The 22,193-nt window shown below is 45.5% G+C and overlaps 1 protein-coding gene and 1 pseudogene across 2 annotated transcripts in view; both read right to left on the bottom strand.

Moving 5' to 3' along the window:
- Positions 1 to 559: 559 nt before the first annotated feature.
- The window catches only part of gle1 (GLE1 RNA export mediator), a 38,352-nt gene continuing 16,718 nt past the window's right edge, over positions 560 to 22,193 (bottom strand). For both annotated transcript variants that reach the window (XM_056284292.1, XM_056284297.1), the window contains exons 9-15: positions 19,611 to 19,823; positions 14,953 to 15,143; positions 14,034 to 14,163; positions 12,433 to 12,537; positions 6,953 to 7,035; positions 4,928 to 4,991; positions 560 to 2,215 (exon numbers count right to left, since the gene is read on the bottom strand). In XM_056284292.1, coding sequence (XP_056140267.1) covers positions 2,147 to 2,215; positions 4,928 to 4,991; positions 6,953 to 7,035; positions 12,433 to 12,537; positions 14,034 to 14,163; positions 14,953 to 15,143; positions 19,611 to 19,823 — 855 coding nt within the window. In that variant the 3' untranslated portion in view covers positions 560 to 2,146. The remainder of the gene's footprint in view (positions 2,216 to 4,927; positions 4,992 to 6,952; positions 7,036 to 12,432; positions 12,538 to 14,033; positions 14,164 to 14,952; positions 15,144 to 19,610; positions 19,824 to 22,193) is intronic.
- On the bottom strand, positions 17,864 to 17,975 carry LOC130127627 (U6 spliceosomal RNA; annotated as a pseudogene).

The following is a 22,193-nucleotide window of genomic DNA, read 5'->3' as shown; positions in this document are numbered from 1 at the left end:
AAAATTACAGGGTGCAGTGTTTTCCATCTTCATCACAGCAGCCAGATGAGGAAGAAGAAGGCAGGCAGTCCCACTAAAGACAGTGTCTCAGTAGTAAAGGACTGGTCTCTCCCTGTAAAAAAAACATTCATCGTTATTTGTCCATCACAGCAACGAGGACCATCTAGTCATCCTGTGATGATGACTGATGACTTGCGCAATGATCAAAGTGAGGAAGAGTTAGTGCGATGATTAAAGTGAGGAAGAGTTGCGCATCATCAACCCCACTCTCTCGTCCGAGACCACCTACTATAGTGGCAAGACTGGCGAGACGACTGGCAATGGAGACGGCTGCGGCTGTTTCCTCAGGGTTTCTTCCCGTAGACGAGTATACCCTCAAGGCAGCGGAGGTTTGAAATCGGTTTTGCTTCTCCTAAAAATCAAGATCCATCTTGGGGCGGACCTTTTAGTCGACCGCTTAATGTAGTCATCCATGGTGCGGGAGACCCGGGTTCGTGTCCCGGCTGCCCCCAGAAAAAAACAAGTCAGGGCTCAAACGTTGACATCACACAAGCAACGAAGTTCCAGTGAATGGTGACGTTTATTTCCAGACGGGGAGTCTTGACAAAATATTCTGCAACACCCACCCAACAGAATCAGAACCGCTCGTGTTTTAGATTCGTACTCTGACATTTACACACGCGTACTTCTCCAGTCCAAAGGTTTGACTCCAGACTGATCTCATATTTCTGCAAAAAAAAAAAAGAAGGAAATATTGACCCCTCTTCTTTACGAGTCACCATAAGATATGATTACAAAACAACACGTTTCTGAAGACTGGAGGGTCTTTACAAGACCGACTGGTTTTGGTTAAAATGATTCATATAAGGTGTAAAAATACATTTTTAATTCCACTCATTTCCTTTATGCTCTGTTAAGATCGGCAGCGGTACAGTTTATCAAACCACAATTTTTAACATGCATAAAAACAAATATGGAGGTCACACGTCATATTAAGAGCATAAGCACTGGAACCTACACCCAGTTTAAGTCGCAGGTTCGACGCCAACGTCACAGGGGTGATCAGATCACTCTCGTTAGAGGAATGCCGAACTCCCCCCTGCAAATCTGAACAACACATCTTCCAAACATCCATCATCCCAACCGCCGATCCTGCTCTCAGGGTCACGGGGATGCTGGAGCCTATCCCAGCAGTTACTGTGCGGCAGGCGGGGAGACACCCTGGACAGGCCGCCAGGCCATCACACAGGGCCAACACAAACACACAAACACACACACACACATTCACACTTGGGGGCAATGTAGTACGGCCGATTCACCTGACCTACATGTCTTTGGACTGTGGGAGGAAACCGGAGCACCCGGAGGAAACCCACACAGACACGGGGAGAACATGCAAACTCCACACAGAGGATGACCCGGGATGACCCCCAAGGTTGGACTACCCCGGGGTTCGAACCCAGGACCTTCTTGCTGTGAGGCGACAGCGCTAACCACTGCACCACCGCGCCGCCTCTTCGAAAACATAAAAGAAGACAGTTTCCACGTGCTCCCCCAGATAATTACGGTGGTTAAAATTCAGAAGTATTCAGGGTAACTGGAGGCTACATCCATCTGACCATCTCCACACACAGAGAAGGAAAAAAAAAAGAAAGATTTCTTTGATAAAACATTATTTTCTTTAAAATGAAAGAACAAATAAACTTGCCTGTCATCTGCATCATATGAACTGCCTGTTCTAAACCCGTGGAAACCAGCAGTGACGTGTTTCTGGTCTATCGGAGGAACCAGCGGATACAGATGAGGACGGTTTTCTCCAAAAACCATCGATAAAGAACACAGGCGACGAACCCAACTGGTTTCTATCCACCAGTAAGGCTCCGTTTAAATCTCCAGCTCATAAGTTACCAGACGCCGCCCGCTGGTTTCCCAGACACACTGTGTTTACATACAACAGGAAGTCCACATGAAGGCTAGCTAACTGGATTTGAGGGGTTTCGTCCAACAGTGGTGTCCACGGAGGTTTCAGCAGCATCCATCCAGCAGCTGAGGCCAACTTCCTGTCTTCAGCCTGTGTCACCGCGTCGTCCTCCGCGGTGTCGGACGCCAGATGGTGGCTCTGCTGGATGTCCAAGTTTGGCCTCCATCAGGACCTCCAGAAGGCGGAGGTTAGCTGGCCTTTAGGTGGACTGACCTGCTTGCTTCTCAGACACATCTGCAGCAAAGGACAAATGATCATGAGACATGTCTTCATTTCACACAGAAAAACAAACAGAAAAGATTTTCAATCCATTACCAAAGATAAATTTGACACCTTATAAGCTGCAACGTGTAATATTTTGGCTTTGCTAAAGCATTATAATAGCAAATATATCTCGACTATTAAAATATAATGTGACTAGTAGCTATCATAATGTGATTAGTAAATATGTGACTAGTATATATAATGACAGTAAATATAATGTGACTTGTAATTATGTGACTAGTATATATAATGATAGTATATATAATGTGACTTGTAAATATGTGACTATTACATACAGTGCATTTGGAATGTATTCACACCCCTTCACTTTCCCCACATTTTGTTATGTTGCAGCCTTATTCCAAAATGGATTAAATTCCTTTTTTTTCTCCTCATCAATCTACACACAATACCCCATAATGACAAAGTGAAAAAGGTTTTGTAGAAATGTTTGCAAATTTATTGAAAATAAAAAACTGAAATATTGCATGTACGTAAGTATTCACACCCTTTGCTATGACACTCAAAATTGAGCTCAGGTTCATCCTGTTTCCACTGATCATCCTTGAGATGTTTCTACATCTTGATTGGAGTCCACCTGTAGTAAATTCAATTGGTTGGACATGATTTGGAAAGGCACGCACCTGTCTATATAAGGTCCCACTGTTGACAGTGCATGTCAGAGCAGAAACCAAGCCATGAAGTCAAAGGAATTGTCTTGTCGACCTATGAGACAGGATTGTATCGAGGCACAGATCTGGGGAAGGGTACAAAAAAATTTCTATGGCTTTGAAGGTCCCGAAGAGCACAGTGGTCTCCATCATTCATAAATGGAAGAAGTTTGGATCCACCAGGACTCTTCCTAGAGCTGGCCGCCCAGCTAAACTGAGCAATCGGGGGAGAAGGGCCTTGGTCAGGGAGGTGACCAAGAACCCGATGGTCACTCTGACAGAGCTCCAGCGTTCCTCTGTGGAGATGGGAGAACCTTCCAGAAGGACAACCATCTCTGCAGCACTCCACCAATCAGGCCTTTATGGTAGAGTGGCCAGACGGAAGCCTCTGCTCAGTAAAAGGCACATGACAGCCTGCTTGGAGTTTGCCAGAAAGCACCTTAAGGACTCTCAGACCATGAGGAACAAGATTCTCTGGTCTGATGAAACCAAGATTGAACTCTGGCCTGAATGCCAAACGTCACGTCTGGAGGAAACCAGGCACCTCTCATCACCTTGCTAATACCATCCCTACAGTGAAGCATGGTGGTGGCAGCATCATGCTGTGGGGATGTTCTTCAGCGGCAGGAACTGGGAGACTAGTCAGGATCGAGGGAAAGATGAATGGAGCAAAGTACAGAGAGATCCTTGATGAAAACCTGCTCCCAGAGCACTCAGGACCTCAGACTGGGGCGAAGGTTTACCTTTCAACACGACAACGACCCTAAGCACACAGCCAAGACAATGAAGGAGTGGCTTCGGGACAAGTCTGTGAATGTCCTTGAGTGGCCCAGCCAGAGCCCAGACTTGAACCCCATTGAACATCTCTGGAAAGACGTGAAAATAGCTGTGCAGCGACGCTCCCCATCTAACTTTACAGAGCTCGAGAGGATCTGCAGAGAAGAATGGGAGAAATACCCCAAATATAGGTGTGCCAAGCTTGTAGCTTCATACCCAAGAAGACTTGAGGCTGCAATCGCTGCCAAGGGTGCCTCAACCAAGTACTGAGTAAAGGGTGTGAATACTTATGTACATGCAATATTTCAGTTTTTTATTTTTAATAAATTTGCAAAAATGTCTGCAAAACCTTTTTCACTTTGTCATTATGGGGTATTGTGTGTAGATTGATGAGGAAAAAAAAAGGAATTTAATCCATTTTGGAATAAAGCTGTAACATAACATAATGTGGGGAAAGTGAAGGGGTGTGAATACTTTCCGGATATACTGTATAATGATAGTATATATAATGTGACCTGTAAATATGTGACTAGTAATGACAGTAAATAATTACAGTAAATATAATGTGACTTGTAAATATGTGACTAGTATATATGGTTTCTTCCTATTTTTTCTCCCTGTTAAAGGGGTTTTTTAGGGAGTTTTTCCTTATCCGATGAGAGGGTCTAAGGACAGGATGTTGTGTTGCTGTTAAGCCCACTGAGGCAAATTTGTAATTTGTGATATTGGGCTATACAAATAAAATTGATATGATTTGATTTGATATGACAGTAAATATAATGTGACTTGTAAATATGTGACTCGTATATATATAATGATAGTAAATATAATGTGACTTGTAAATATGTGACTACTAAGCATAATGACTAGTAACCATAAGGCGAGGAGTAAATATGACTCGTAAATATGATGTAACTAATAAGTAACTGTAGGTGGAGCTGGACTGGCTGACTGGTTCTGTTGTTGCTTCGCCTGTGCAGCCATCTGAATTTGTAGCCGTTACTCACACAGCTGAACGGTAGAAGGCAGTATTGAGGTGGAAATGTGTCATTACACTTTTAATATTAGTGGGACTATTTCATATATACATCTTCATTTTCAGGCATTTAGCAGTAAATAATAAAGGTCTTATCCAGACACACAGACTGAGTTGGGTTGCTTTGCTCAAAGACACTTTTTAAGGGTACACAGCTGTTGACTGAACTATCGATGACATCACCAGCGGGAGACTCACCTCCAGGAAGTGCTTTAGTCTGGTGACTGAGCCCATCTGTCCAGTGCTGGTCACCGCCTCGATCCTTCCCGGACACAGACACACACATGAAAACATTAAAATAACCCCATGTCAGCCGTCATCAGTGAGAATGTCTCACATGAACACTTAAAACCCTGATCCTCATCCAGCTCCTCTCCTGTCACCCTCACGCCGTGCAGCGCAGGGAGGCACCGTTTTCATCCCTTACCAGTCGCCACGTTTTTTTAAAGCCTGACTTGCCAGTAACTATTCTGATACTGATTTTCTTCAGGTTTGTATAATTTATAGCCTACAAACATTTTTAAACTATTTTTATAACCAACTGTCTGTCTGCATGTAAAATAAATTCGACAGCCCTGAGTCAAAATTTAAGTCCAAGTCTGCAAGCATTGTATTGAACTCATCGTTCCAAAATGTCACTGAAGACGTTTCTGGACTGCCCAGAGGCCACGTCCATGAAGCTGGTCAAAAGGGAGCCTTTCTTATGGGGTTCATCAGAAAGCCGTTGAACAGCCTCTTCAAGGCCCGAGATCTTTCTAGAGGCTTTCTTTAGTTGCACACAGTCCTCACCGGGCAAAGCTGGTACTACTGTTTTGTTAGCTTAGCCACAGGCTAGAAACAAGCCACACACAGCCCCGGCACTACGGGATCGGAGGCTTCGGTGTGATCGAGCCAGTGCAGGAGTCGATGATCCGAGTAAAATCCATAAAATGATAATAGAGGCAACCCATAAAATCAATTAAAATAACCCCCCGGTCCCCAAGAGCTGTTACAAGTTATTAAAAGTTAAAAGCAAGCAGAGAAACGGATGAACCGTCAGCTGGGAATCGGAACCAGACTTGATTGTATTACTTCTGCTGCAGGAAGAACATCTTATATTGCAGTGGATTAATGATCAAGTACCAACTGTTGCAGGCTGGTTTGATCAAGAGCCACTAGAGTAGCTGACATGTATATTACATTCACAAAACACCCAATTCTGGTCGGGCGTCCCTACAGACACAGTTGGCCATGTCAGTGGGTGGGAAGCCGGATGTGGGTATGTGTCCTGGTCGCTACACTAGCGCCTCCTCTGGTCGGTCGGGGCACCTGTTCGGGGGGGCTGGGGGGAATAGCATGCTTCTCCCACACGCTACGTCTCCCTGGCAAAACTCCTCACTGTCAGGTGAAAAGAAGCGGCTGGCGACTCCACATGTATCGGAGGAGGCATGTGGTGGTCTGCAGCCCTCCCCGGATCGGCAGAGGGTTTTCAGGTTTTCACTGACATTTTTTTTTCCCTCCCCAATTGTATCCAGCCAATTACCCCACTCTTCCAAGCCCTCCTGGTTGCTGCTCCACCCCCTCTGATGATCCGGGGAGGGCTGCAGACTACCACATGCCTCCTCCCATACATGTGGAGTCACCAGCCGCTTCTTTTCACCGGACAGTGAGGAGTTTCGCCAGGGGGACGTAGCGCGTTGGAGGATCATGCTACTCCCCCCAGTCCCCCCTAAACAGGCGCCCCGACTGACCAGAGGAGGCGCTAGTGCAGCGACCAGGACATATACCCACATTCAGCTTCCCCCCCACAGACACTGCCAATTGTGTCTGTAGGGACACCTGACCAAGCCGGAGGTAACATGGGGATTCGAACCACCAATCCTCGTGTTGGTAGGCAACGGAATGGACCGCTATGCTACCCAGGTGCCCAAAACAGACCAATTTTATAAAACTTGAGAACCCTATGTGAACTACTGAGAGCCTGGTGTCTCTGCCATCACGCTGCAGGGCTCTTGTTGGTTCTTCTTCTTGCACATCATCCTTGTGACTGCTGGGGAGGTTTGTATGACACTGGACTGGTGTTCTGTGTTTCTGATCTGTTTGTTTTTATTGGTTCGTCTTCTGTAATTTTTTTCTTTTTTCTTATGATTTCATAATGTATCCGTCTTCTACTTGTTGTAAAAATGAAAACTAATAAATATGTAAAAAAAGGCTCTATCATGAAAAGTGTTGAGCTCCTCATACCTCGCGAAGTAATCCTCTCTGATGAGCAGAATCAGCTTCCAGAACTGTCCCTGGTACTGCTTCATCAAAGCATGGCCACAAACCTGCAGACAGAAAGGACGATGGGACATTTACCGGTTATGTTGTCCGACTGACACGTCCGTCAGAAGTGACTCATGCCGTCTGCTGAGGGGGCAAGAGGCTTCGACTCATTAACCACCAACACAACCAATCAACACACATTACAATCAGGAAAACACCCTGGTAGCGAGTCTACCAGCCATTTTGTATGTGGAGGTCCTGTTTTAATCTGGCCAATACAGGTAAACGAGTTATGTTTATACACACACCAACACCCTCGTTACTGTCGGTAACTAGCTGAAGATAATCTACGGTTTAAGGCATTTGCATGGTGCACAATAACAGCTTGTAATACCCAGGTTTGTTTCTGCAGTCATCTGTTTGAGGTCTGTGGTCTTATCTGGTGTCAGTCACTACGTTTACATGATGTTAGAAAAAGTGGATTTATTGTGTTAGTCCGACTAAAACTGGACTTTTGAGATACATGTAAACGTGTTAGTCCGACTGAAATCGTACTAAAGGGAATTTCTGGAAGTGGGACTAACACACCTAGATAACGCGGTTGGGGATGGATTTACTCTGGCATGTATACGCTTCAATCGGCCCCGAACTGGCCTAGACGTTCTGCGCATGATCCATAGTTTATCTAAGTGACATCGTCAGTCTCAACTGACTGCAGGTACCCTCACCTTATAACAATACAGTGGCATAACCACCGAAAACAACGTTTCATATGCCGATTACCGTGACCATTAACTAGAGTTTCAGTGACCATGTGTACTATTCACAGAGGATTGGGGAATGTTTGCAATCACAACATTGTACGATGGTGACAGATGTACTCTTATGCCCCCCCTCGGTTCAGGGATGGTCGTTCCCTCTTCAGACTTTCGAGGTCCCTTAGATGAGTGATGAAGCATTTCTCAGTAAACGTTGTGTCCAGAAGAGCAGACTCAACCGTCTATGATGTTCTCACCTGGATTACTGAGCATGCATGAGGACATTTTGACTCATTTCAGCGAGGATTGCCTTAAACTTGTACGCGAGTACAAGCGAACAGTGTGTAAGATGGCCGAGACTTAGTCTTGGGTGCAGACAGAGCAGAATTACACCTAAGAACCTGCAAATGAAATCTTCAGTCAAAGGCCACCAAGCCAGCAAGATGCTCCAGAAGGCACAGAGCCAGCTGTTGAACGAACGGGTGAGACAAACTGGTTTTACCATCGACACTTTGAAAGCCAAACAGGCGCAGATCCAACAGAGACTCACATCGCGTCTAGGTGAGACCGTTTTCCAACATGTGACTGAGTTCGCGGACAAGGCTTGTCTAGCTCAACACGAAAAGTCAAAAACCAGGCAGCAAAAGAAGTTCGACCTACTTGCTGCACGTCAGAGACATCTGCAGACAACGGACGGCGCCCTCAATGGCAGACAGAGAGACAGACACATGCCAACGATGTGGACAAGCGGGTGAAGAATCTGTCCGACAGACAACCCACCCAGGTGGAGAAAGACATACTTTATAAGGGGCTGAATTTTGCTGTCATGCTGAGGCAAATCCCGCTCGTGGAACTGATCACAGCCACAGAATCGGTGATCCGTAAAAACAACATCACGGACCCGGAAGCAGAGCAACTGCGGACGAACGTTTCAGCCTGCCTCAGCAATGTGAAGCCGCCGCCGCCGTCCAACATCAGCAGAGATGAGAGGAATGCTCTCACGACTCTCGGTAAGGACAATAACCTCATCATCCTGCCAGCGGACAAAGGCAGAGGCACTGTAGTATTAAACCAGACAGACTATCATGAGAAAGTTATGACGTTACTTAGTGACATGAATACTTATGAGCCTCTGAAATGAGATCCAGGCAGTGGCTGCAAGAAAATGGTTGGATAGATTGTCTGAAGCTGTTAGAACAGGACAATGCTATTGACAGAATTTTGTACCACAGATTATACCCAGTGGAAGCTACACCTAGCCTGTATGGTTTACCTAAGACACATAAGAAGGATGTGCCATTACGACCTATTGTTAGTATGATTAACATTACATTGCAGTCATTTAGCCGACGCTTTTATCCAAAGCGACTTACAATAAGTGCATCATTTAACGTAGGAAATCAGGAGAACTATTAGTCATCAGAGGTCATAAGTGCATCTAAACAAGCATCTAAGAGCAAAACCAGTGCTAAAATAAAAGCACAAGAAAGAGATTTTTTGTTTTTTAAATGAGTGAATACAATAAGTGCTAAGAGCAAGTAACAGGGTAGTAGTTCTTAAAGAGGGGAGTTTTCAACTTGCGCCGAAAGATGGGCAGCGACTCCGCTGTCCTGACTTCAGTGGGGAGTTCATTCCACCACTGTGGGGCCAGGACAGAACAGAACCGGGACCGGGTCGACTGGCAGCAGGAGCCTCTGAGCGACGGGGCGACCAGGTGTCCCGAGGCAGCAGAGCGAAGTGGTCGGGCGGGGGTGTAGGGCTTGACCATGGCCTGGAGATAGGAAGGAGCTGTTCCTTTCACTGCCCTGTAGGCTAGCACCAGAGCCTTAAACCGGATGCGAGCAGCTACTGGGAGCCAGTGTAGGGACATGAGAAGGGGACTCGGTGACCTATAACATCTATTAACTCGGGGACCTATAACATCTCTAAGTTTCTGACTCTACTGGTGGAAGCAAGGAATGCCGTTATTAATCCTTAGTGTGCTGATAATCAATGCAGTATGACTAATGTGAGTTACACAAGCATTAAATCATGTCAACAAAGTCTGTATACTAGAAACACTACGATGGTCTACAACAGCAAAGAAATATATTCCAGAAAAATCAATGTCTCGTTTTTCCACTGGTGAACCCCAGAGTTCAGTGACTGGGTCAGGTACCAGGCACACTAATAATCCCATCAAAACCAGGAAACGGTATTACTGTGACTGTATAAATAGTCATGCAAACACCTTAATCCAAGTTTCCTTATGGTAAATGAGGTTGGGGTTTGACAGCCGGTTCTGTTTTGGACCTGGTTCTGAGTTGATACGGATTTGATACGAGTTGAATGAATCTTTTTTTTTTCCTTCAAAATCCAGACCTTAATTCTGCAACTGTTCACGGCTGTTTTGGCCTTCATAAAACCACACACCGTATTATAGTAAAAAGGTCATTAAACCTTTACTGTGGACTCAAGGGGGGGATGACGTAACGCGGTTTGATGTCATGAGGGTTTATCTACGTCCACACAGACGGCATGGCATGGTTCATTTGATTTACTTCTGACATTGTGGTTAATCGGCCTAAACATCTGTGAATCAACAATAAGTTGCTTTTTTCCCTACAATTTACCAAAAATGTTCAATACAGGATTCGAATGGATTTGGATTCGATAAGCAAATTTGATGTGGGACTCAAATTCGAGAAAATAATACCAAACCTCAATCCTAGTGGTAAAATGATTAGATCTCTGCTCCATCTTTGGATATATTGGTGCATGTAGACATCTTAACTTGGTTTGTTTGGGCTTTTGAAAGTGCACTGAAGTAGTTAAGCAGATGCAGTCGGTGTGTTTACATGCACAGTTAAGTCGAGCTACAGTTATAGCTCGATTAGGCCATGTAATTGGACTACTGTCGTTGTCCCAGTGTACAAGAACCAGGGGAGAATCGATTTACTGACGGAAGTACTATGTCTGACCCCGGTACGGTAGGTGGCAATATGCCCCCTTTCAGCTGGTTGCTATTGGACCTTCTTCCGGTTGAGCTATTGCGTCACATACCCAACAAGCGACAAACAAGTTAGCAAGCGGCAAGCGGGTTCCCTGACGAGCATGAAACTGGATTGTGGCCACTTGTTTGGTTGTTTTTCTTTGCGTTGTAGGAGGCCTGTTTGAGGTGCTTCCACCGAACACGGATTTGCTCGGGGGTTCCTTTAAATCCCGCTTCGTCCAATTTTTCCGCCACTTTCTTAAACAGTTCGCCATTCCGTGTTCTCCTTCCATCCATGTGCTTTAGGATATTCAACTCCTTTAGCTGACACGACATAAAGTTTGTCTCCTCGTATGTCCAGCAATACGTGGCTCTCGTTCTAGCACTCGCCATGTTGATACTGTTGATACTACGCTGAGACCGCTGCGGGAACTATGGATCACGTGCAGAACTCCTAGGCCAGTTCGGGGCTGATTGAACATGCCAGAGTAAATCCATCCCCAACCACATTATCTAGGTGTGTTAGTCCGACTCCCGGAAATTTGATTTAGTACAATTTCAGTGGGACTAACACGTTTACATATATTTTAAAAGTCCAGTTTTAGTCGGACTAACACAATAAATCCACTTTTTCTAACATCATGTAAACGTACTGACTGATTTCCTGACCTGGATTATTAAACATGCATGAAGACGATCATATGAGCTCTTATGCAGAATTACAGAAGCCCTGAGAGGCAAGTGAGAGAAAAATTCTGGTGATCCATTTTTCTATGGGGAAAAAAAATTACAAAAATTATCCTGTTTCAACGACAGAAAAAAAAAGAAGAAAGAAAGAAGGAACTTAGAAAGATTATCCTGGCAAAACCTTTTTTCACCTGTTCATAAATCATAAACACAGGAGAGAAAACAATTTAGATTAGACTCAGAAAACGGATCATCAGAATTTTTTTCCGCACTTGCCTCTCAGGGCTTCCGTACCGAATACACCGATTGCAAATAAATGTACACTAATTTTTAATTATTTATTTTGTGGACCCCCCCCCCCTTTTCCTCCCCAATTGTACTTGGCCAATTACCCCACTCTTCCGAGCCGTCCCGGTCGCTGCTCCGCCCCCTCTGTCAATCCGGGGAGGGCTGCAGACTACCACATGCCTCCTCCCATACATGTGGGGTCACCAGCCGCTTCTTTTCGCCCGAGAGTGAGGAGTTTCCCCAGGGGGACGTAGCATGTGGGAGGATCACGCTATTCCCCCCCCCCCCCGAGTTCCCCCTCCCCTCTGAACAGAGGAGGTGCTACTGCAGTGACCAGGACACATACCCATATCCGGCTTCCCACCCGCAGAAACGGCCAATTGTGTCTGTAGGGACGCCCGACCAAGCCGCAGGTAACATGGGGATTCCAACCACCGATCCCCGTGTTGGTAGGCAACGGAACAAACCGCTACGCTACCCGGATGCCCCATAAATGCCCATTATTGTTGTACCTTTCTAAATCCTTGCCCCTTGTACATTCTCTTCCCCTTGATCATACCTGATCAGTGCCAACAGATACAGGCCCTGACTAATAAGAACTACACTTGCACTAATATCTTAAATATCTGAAATATACTGCACATGCTAAGCCTATGGATCCATACCTGCATTGCCTTTGCAGTTTTGTGTTCTGTCTAACAGTCCCAGTGGGGACATAAACAGGTGCAGCATGGGAAACTGAACCGGGGACTCACCTCCAGGAAGTCCAGCAGCAGCGTTGCCGTCACGTCAGCCAGAGGCTCCATGTTGAGGGTCTGGGCCAGCCAGCGCCAGCCGTGGTTCAGCCCGTGTGGGTCAGTCTGGACCAGAAGAACGAGAAGCGAGAGAGATGGATGAAACAATGTAGTAGAGGAGTATTAATAAGACCTGAGAAAATAAACACATACATGGAGGAGAGGAGGAGCCACTTCTGCCATTTCCGATGCAGGAAGATTTCTATTCCAACAGTCATGAACATGACCACGCACAGAGAACAGTGTTAACACAGATCTATGTATTATCAAGACACATTTCTATACATACGTGTCTGTTAGAAGGACCACTTAGCACCTGGATGATGCAGTGGGAAGAGATGCCAAAGTGATGGTAAGATGTACCAAACCATATGGCGTTTATTCACCAAAACAAAAAACTACAGCAGTACAAGCATGGCAGCAGTACCGGTAGTGAGACCTAACAGCAACACAGACAAGATAGAAATGACACAGGAAACGGGCGGGCAACATCACTGCAGACCCATCACGCCCTGATCACAACCTGTTCCAACTCCTCCCCTCTGGCAGGCGCTATAGAGCACTGTACCCCAAAACATCAGATATAAAAACTGCTTGTTTCCGTGGGCTGTCATTCAGATGAACGCTTCACTTCTTCTTTCAGCTTGTTCCTTGTTTCTCAGGGGTCGCCACAGCAGATCGTACTGTTTTTATTGGTACCCTGTGAGGGCACTGCACCAATGGTTAACTCAGGCCTCAACCAATCCGGTATGGAGCCTCGACTGATCCGGTATTGTCTTGTTAATCCACATAATGATTTGGCAAATTTTTATGTTGGACGCCCTTCCTGACACAACCACTAACCCCATGAACAGGGGCACAGGTGAAGCACTAGATGCCATCCCAGTATTCATGGACTTGCACCCATGCCTGTCGCTATATTCAAAGGAATGCTTAACACTGTCAAATAAATCCAGCCATGTTGTATATACTGTACTGTACATTGTGTGTATACTGGTACGCTCTGTCATGTCCATCTATCTCAGGCATGCATGTAAGGAACCCACTAACATCTATTTCAGCATCTCTGATATATTCTCTGCACCACTGCACTTTATCACCTCTTATTTCACCTGTATAAGTCAATCCTTGTGTATATATCTGAAGATTGTTGTGTTGTAGTGTTGTTATTCTATGTTAAGTACACTGAGAAACATGGAACTGGAGTCAAATTCCGTATTTGTGCAAACCTGCATGGCCAATAAACATGATTCTGATTCTGTTTTGCTGCTGATGTCTTGTAACATTACCCTACCAGCACATGTACACGTGTCTCGATGCTCCATAATCCAGGTAAGACAATCAAAGAAGGTTGAGTCGGTTGATCTGGATACAACGTCTACTGACTGTCAATAAACTCTGATACAACGTCTATTGACTGTCAATAAACGTTGCATCCAGATCAACTGACTCAACCTTCTCTGAGCACATGTACATGTTCACAAGGTTCAAAACTTGGTTTTCATCAGAGGGGTCTTTAAGGAGTATTTCTATAATGATGCAAGCAGAATAACAGCTGGTACCGTCTGCGTAGAGCCGTAGGGCCACCTCAACTGGATGATGGCTGCATACAGGCGGATCATTCCTGACATCCTCTTCAGAAAGCTGTCCTGACCTTCGACCCCAGAGTCATCCACTCGGTAACCCAGCATCCTGTTGAAAAGAGGACAGCACGTTTGGGACAGGGAGAACATGATGTGTTCGGAAATGTTTTCCGAGTCAAAATGTCAAATTTACAGAATATGCATTTTTCCATTGAAAGGGGTTTCTTTCACAAAGCTTCATATTAATTCTGAAAAAAACCCTGCTATTTGGAATTCCGCCAACATTTTAAAATAACATAACTAGTAAATATAGAATGACTAGTACATATTATAATATGAGTAATTATAAAGATATAACTAGGAAATACAGAATGACTAGTAAATTGAAAACGACTAGAAAATATGCCCTCTGTGTTAAAGAGGCGTTAAAACACTGGCTGATCAAATTACAAACGTGGAGCGCAAATATCCAGACTCCCCACTCATTATCCCTGCGAATACAGCGAACCTCAGCCACGAACTGCCAAAATATAGACAGCATGTTAAATGTCCCACCAGGGACAAAAATACTCTGAAGTCTGGATCATTGCTACACAATATTAAAGGACGCCTATCACTCTGCCCCCGTGTAGCCCTTCGACTCTCTGATCACTGTCTAATTCATCCTATGCTGACCTACAGGCAGAAACTAAAACCTGCAAGACCCGTGATTAAAACTGTGAGGAAATGGACCGATGAGTCAAAACTGGAGCTCCGGGTCTGTCTCAACTGCAGACCTGGACGAACTTACTGACACTGTGACATCTTCCATCAGCTTTTCTGAGCACATGTTTGTGCCCACCGAGACTTTCTGTACTGAACCGCATCTGAAGAGACTACTGACGTGTGCCAGGCTCACCTCTGGTATTCCTCCATGGGGGTGCCTTCCTTCATGGGGGGGAAATACGGCACGGCATACGGACACTTCCTATGCAGGTGGGCGAGGATCAGGTCACCCACCCGGGGGTGGAGCTCCCACACACCAGACGCTACCACAGCGATGGGGAACGCCGCCTCATAGTGCGACGCCACCTCCTCCTCTCCTTGTTTCTTTGAGGAGAAATAATACAAATAATAATCAAACAGTGTTAGTTCTGTTGATATCGAACTGGTGAAAAATTATCATCAGCGGCCTTTTCTCCTGAGGAGAAATAAGACTGCCGAAACAAAAACATGCCATTGGTTCTGACTGAATGGCGCTCAGGCTGGTATAACAGCTTATTTTTCATTAATGCCGTTAACTAGAAGGCTAATTTATTTGGCAAGTTTGTTACGATGTTCATCATAATTTTAAAAATTGACCTCTACAAATAAAATCTACAATGTTTTTATTTACAAGGGTGGATTTTTATTCTGTTAGCCCGTCATTTTCATCACTAGAAATACTTCTAGTAATACATTTTTTCTGTTGGAATTTGGGTTGAGCAAATAAACCCCGCGATATTATAATATATTGTGGGAGTGCGGGAATGAGGAGACGGAGAGATCGAGTCGAGTCAATTCCGTTTGACAAAACGACACCGATACAGCACAATCTCTCGTGGCAACTAGCTAACCGCTAGGCTGCTGCGAACATGGCTCCCCCTGGAAACTCTAAGCAGTGCCTACGTCAGCACTCTGAACGTCTGCCTTAAAGGAGCAGCAGCCCCCGGTGAATCTACCCTCAACTGTGTATCACCACAATATAATAATTTTTGGTCATCAAGATGGCGCCGCAGATGGTAGCCTCGTTCTTTGCTCTCTTGTAGTTGTTTAGTTTCCAGCGCCCACCCACTGATCACATAGAGCAAGGAAGAACCTTTAAGCCTCCAACTGTTCACTGGACAAACTGAACAGACCTTTTTGCCGATTTTAACTGAACGTTTTAATGGAAGTCTTGCTGAGCTTCTGGTTCGGTGCGGGCTGCGGCGGAGATGTCGACGGGCTACTCGTTAAACTGTGACAGCGGGGATTCTGAGCCGCGCTCCCGTCAAGCCACCCGGTGAATGTCCACTCCCTGGCCGACAAGATGGATGAACTCCTACTCCTAAACAGAAATAACTTGACTTTTCCAGATCTGCTGCCCTGTGCCTCACAGAAACCTGGCTTAGTGAGCATATACCGGACAGTACACTTCATCTGCCACAGTTCCATCTCCTGCGGGCGGACCGTGAAACGGAACTATCGGGCGGGGGGGGGGGGGGGGGGGGACAGGGTGGCGGCATATGCTCCAACATAAACGAAGGTTGGTGTGAGGATGCCACAGTGTTGAGGAAATCATGCAGCCCTGAGAGACCTTCTGCATTGACTGTAAACCCTTCTATTCACCGCGGGGATTTTAATCATTTATTCTGGTCGGTGTCTATATCCCACCCCAGGCCTGTGTTAAAGAGTCATTAAAACACCTGGCTGATCAAATTACAAACATGGGGCGCGAATATCCAGATTCCCTTCTCATTACCCTTGGGGATTTTAACAGAACAAACCCCAGTCATGAACTGCCAAAGTACAGACATCATATTAAATGTCCCACCAGGGATAAAGAAAAACTATGGATCGTTGCTACATCATATTAAAGGACGCCTGTCGCTCTGTACCCTGTGCAGCCCTGGGCCTCTGATGATCTCAACCTACAGGCAGAAACTAAAATCTGCAAAGCCTGTGGTTAAAATTGTGAGGAAATGGAACAGTGAGTCAAAACTGGAGCTGCCTCGACTGCACTCACTGACTGGAGTATTTTTGAGGCTCTATCTACAGACCTGGATGAACTTACTGACACTGTGACATCTTACATCAGCTTCTGTGGGGATATGAGAGTGCCCACCAAAACTTTTTGTACGTTCAACACCAATAAGCCCTAGTTCCCAGCAAAATTCAGGCAGCTTTGTCGGGCCAAGAGGAAGCCAACAGGAGTGGAGATCGGATTCAGTACAAACAAGCCAGAAACACTCTCACAAAGGAGACCAGTGTGGCAAAAAGGTGCTACTCTGAAAAGTTGAATAACAGGTTTTCTGCCAACGACCCAGCATCAGTCTGGAGCGGTTTGACAGACATTACCTGCTACAGCAGATCATCCCCCCACACTGCAGGTAACCATCAACTGGCTGACGACCTAAATGGGTTTTACTGCAGCTTTGATAAGCAAACTTTCACACCCCTCGCCCTCTGCAGCCACAACACACGACCAACTGCCACGAAATTAGTCAAATTCCATGTGTGCAAATCTACATGGCAAATAAAGCTGATTCTGAATAACAATCCCAATAACAACAATTTAGCTGCACAAATGACAATAAACCCAAAAAAAGTCTCCAAATAAGGAAATATTCCATATCACGCAGATTCTAGCCTCCCCTCTCTAGCTCCACATTCATGCTATATCTGACTTCAAAGTGCTATTTTTACCCTATAGATTTTTTATTTTTTATTTTGGTATACTATATTGATCCCCGTGGGGAAATTCCTCTGTGCACTTAACCCATCCTAGCTGTATAGCTAGGAGCAGTGGGCAGCCACCGTGCAACACCCGCGGACCAACTCCAGTTTCTCTTGCCATGCCTCAGTCAGGGGCACAGACAGAAGTATTGACCCTAACATGCATGTCTTTTTGATGGTGGGGAAAACCGGAGCACCCGGAGGAAACCCGCCGCAGACACGGGGAGAACATGCAAACTCCACACAGAGTATGACCTGGGATGACCCCCCCCCAAGATTGGATAACCCCGGGGTTCGAACCCAGGACCTTCTTGCTGTGAGGCGACCGCGCTAACCGCTGGGTCACCGAGCTGACAAAAAATGAGGAATGCTTCACGAATTTGCGTGTCATCCTTGCGCAGGGGCCATGCTAATCTTCACTGTATCATTCCAACTTTAGTATATGTATTGCCGAAGCAAGATAAATACTAACAGGCTTAATACTTAATAGGCTTGCCCCCTCGTATTTGTCAGAACCTATATAGCCTTATGGTGCCTTCTGCCCTACATTCTCAAGATGCAGGCCTCCTCTCTGTCCCCGGAGTTAAAAAGAACTCTGCAGGCTGGAGAGCTTTCTCTTACTGCTCCCCCTTCCTTTGGAATAGTCTTTAAGCCTACATCAGAGAACCTGACTGTGTAGACTCTTTCAGATCTAAACTGAAAATCCATCCGTTCTCATTAGCTTTCAACTAGTTGTTTTATTTCTTTTGACTTCTTTCTGAGCTTTGTCACAACAACCCAATTTTTGGAGGGTCCAATGTATTGATAACCATAGGTCTTCCTGTTGTTCTTCTGCCGACGACAATGTTCCTGAACTTTCTGAATGAATCGCACCACTCTAACCTTCTGGTTTGTACCTCTGAGCACATGTGAACCCATGTAGTGCGCCTATCCCCTGCTCTCTCTTTTTCTCTCTCCGCGTCCCTTTCCAGGACCAGTGTTCTTCCTTGATGGACTGTCTGATAACTGGATCATTCTCTCTCTTGCCCGTCTGATGACTTTGGAGCCTGTTTTTGATGCATCTTGTTTTTCCTTGGAAATAATCCCACCCTCCTGGAGATTTACGCTATCGTTAGTGCTGTTGTCGTTTATAATTGCTTTTACTCCCATTTGTTTTGGCTGCATCACTCTCATCACTTCTCTAGATTTCTCTCTCTCTCTGTGTGAATGTGGTACGTCTTCCTCGCCTCGTGTGCATGTTAAGTCTTATTCTCTCAGCAGTGTCGCACCGAGCAGAGCTGGTTTTGTGTCGCGGGGATCCCATCAGCTCTTCGACTACATATGTGGGGTTCCTGACATTGTATTTGATGGTCATCGATTCACTAATTTTGCCTTGCATTCTCTTTACAATGTTCTTACCCAGCACATTTAAACTTGCCAAGTTTTCTGCATTAAGTGTATGCATTCTACATTAACTCACTCTGTGTAATCTGTTACATTATGGCTTTGTTATTTTTGTGTATTTTGTGCATTTGACACCTATTGCATGTCTGTCTGTCCTGGAAGAGGGATCCCTCCTCTGCTGCCCTTCCTGAGGTTTCGGCAATATTTTTTCCCCGATAAGGTCTTTTCTTGTGGAGTTTTTCCCCTTATTCGGGTTTAGGGTCCAAGAATAGTGTCGTATGTTCTGTATTGCCACTAATTGTTGTATATTGTACTGATTGTAAAGCTACCTTGTGATTTTGGGCTATACAAATAAAACTTGATTTGACTATGAAATCAGGAGAAAACCCATCCAACCATCAATCAATACCCATCCATGCAACTGTCCTCTATACCTGCTTAATCCAACTCGGGAACATGGGAGGAAAACTAAAAAACAAACATCAAAAAAACCCTAAAAAAACACAATTTTAAAACAAACAGTTTTGTTGCAACAAAATAAGCCTCAAGGGACTTTTATTAAAAAAGGTCACATCCCTGTACATTTATGAAGAAGGTATTCTGATCCTGACTCAAAAAGGGTTTTATGTGGTGGTAAAATGTGCCACCAGCACTGTTGGGGGTTTGGGATTGAATTAACTGAGAGGCTCAGCAGACCATCAACAGTGAAACCAGACTCACCACAAACTTCTCAGCCAGTTTGTAGCTGACGAACTCCAGGCCTTTGGGGTGCAGGGAGGTGGAGATGGACTTCCCACCAGAAAGCACTGAGCGCCCGGAGAGCAGCTTGTCCATCTTGTCAAAGATCTCTCTGAGCTGCGAGCCCGAGATGCTGGAGATCTGGCTGACGGGGATGGTGGCCGCCTTCTGAAGCTCCAGCCTCAACTTCTTTGTCTGAAGCCATGGGGGGAGAAACGAAGACAGACGACGTCATGATTTCAACATTAAAACAGTCTTCATGAAGGCCAGGAGATGACGGGCTGAAGTGAATCTTTGCTAATGTCATCCTCGAGTTCCTTTAGCACTTTATCTGTCTTCTGTTTTTGTATGTTGTTTCCACAAACAACACATCTCTCATTTTTTGTATTTTGTATCAAACTCATCTTTATCCCTGCCAGGCAGATACCCTGGGGGGGATACTGCATTTAGTCACACGCATGTGTATGTGTACATGTGTGCGTCTGTCCGTGGCTAATCTCGCCAACTACTTGACCTATCAGCCTAAAACTTTTTGTGCCCAGTTATGATTGTATGATGAAGAACCTTTCATGGTTGCGGTAATGCAAACCTTCAAAAAAAAATTTTGTTCTTGCCATTGCCGCCCATCTCTTCATTCACTTTTTAACTTGCTGGACCAACGCTGCTCTCTGTCGCTGCCCGATCTAAGTCAACCGTGTCCATGCACGACACACATCCACAGTTGACCTGGATTCAGCAGCGACGTGATTAAAAGAATTTTGATAATCCAAAAAACGCTGAAGTTATAAAGGAACAACTTCCTCTAGGTCAAAACCAGTCAAAACTGGAAGTGTTGCATATTCTTTTCACTGCCTAATCTGAGTCAACCGTTGATGTAAGTCACGCATGCGCAAGCGTACACAGTTTTACCCAGCTTTTTTATATTATAAAACCCAGCCACTGAGGATGCACAAGCCCAGTACATTCTTAGTGCCGGTCCCAAGCCCGGATAAATGGGGAGAGTTGCGCTAGGAAGAGCATCTGGGGTGAAATCTTTGCCATATCAGATATGCAGATCATAAATCAGATTTCTATACCAGATTGGTCGAGGCCCGGGTTACCAATGACCGCCACCAGTACTGTTGGCCAGCAGGGTGCCGGTGGAAACTATGTTACTGTTGGGTGAAGGATAAGCAGAGGGGGAAGGCATGTCCAGAGGCAGCAGAAGAGCAGGAAGGGTAGGAGTGTGGAGGTGAGAGTCAGAACTTTGAATGTTGGCCCTATGACTGGTAAAGGGAGAGAGCTGGCTGATATGACGGAGAGAAGAAAGGTAGGCATACTGTGGGTGCAAGAGACCAAGTGGAAGGGGAGTAAGGCCAGGAGCATCACAGGTGGTTTCAAACTCTCCTACCATGGTGCAAATGGGAGGAGAGGAGAAATGGGGGAGGGGTAATTCTGAAGGAAGAGTATGTCAAGAGTGTGCTGGAGGTGAAGAGAGTGTCAGACAGAGTGATGAGTATGAAGCTGGAAATCGAAGGTGTGTTGATGGAATGTTATCAGCGCATATGCCCCGCAAGTTGGGTGTGAGATGGAAGGGAAAGAAGAATTCTGGAATGAGTTGGATGAAGTGTTTGAGAGTGTACCCAATGAGGAGAGAGTGGTGATTGTAGCGGACTTCAACGGGCATGTTGGTGAAGGGAACAGGGGTGATGAGGAGGTGATGGGTAGGTATGGTGTCAAGGAGAGAAATGTGGAAGGACAGATGGTGGTGGATTTTGAGAAAAGGATGGAAATGGCTGTGATGAATACATATTTCAAGAAGAGGGAAGAACACAGGGTGATGTACAAGAGTGGAGGAAAGTGCACACAGGTGGACTATATCTTATGGTGGAGAGTTGCCGGGTGGCTGGGCAACCACTGCAGAAATAGTGAGGGAGACAGCTAGGAACGTACTTCGTGTGTCGTCAGGACAGAGGAAGGAAGACAAGGAGACTTGGTGGTGGAATGAGGAAGTACAGCAAAGTATACAGAGGGAGAGGTTGCCAAAGAAGAAGTGGGATAGTCAGAGAGATCAAGAAAGTAGACAGGATTACAAGGAGATGCAGCATCAAGCGAAGAGAGAGGTGGCAAAGGCAAAAAAAAAAAAAAAGCATATGGTGACTTGTACGAGAGGTTAGACGCTAAGGAAGGAGAGAAGGACTTGTACTGATTGGCTAGACAGAGGGACCAAGCTGGGAAGGATGTGCAGCAGGTAAGGGAGATCAAGGACAGAGATAGAAATGTGCTGACAAGTGAGGAGAGTGTGTTGAGAAGGTGGAAGGAGTACTTTGAGGGGCTGATGAATAAAGAAAAGGAGAGAGAGAGAAGGTTGGATGATGTAGGGATAGTGAATCAGGAAGTTCGGTGGACTAGCAAGGAGGAATAAGAGGGCAGCTATGAAGAGGATGAAGAGTGGAAAGGCAGTTGGTCCTGATGACATACCTGTGGAGGCATGGACATGTTTAGGAGAGATGGCAGTGGAGTTTTTAACAGGATTGTTTAACACAATCTAGGGACAGTGAGAAAATGTCTGAGGAGTGGAGAAGC

Source organism: Lampris incognitus, chromosome 1, assembly GCF_029633865.1.
Source record: "Lampris incognitus isolate fLamInc1 chromosome 1, fLamInc1.hap2, whole genome shotgun sequence".
Classification (NCBI taxonomy): Eukaryota; Metazoa; Chordata; class Actinopteri; order Lampriformes; family Lampridae; genus Lampris; species Lampris incognitus.
The sequence above is the reverse complement of the archived record's forward strand: the minus strand, read 5'-3'. Positions and strand labels throughout refer to the sequence as shown.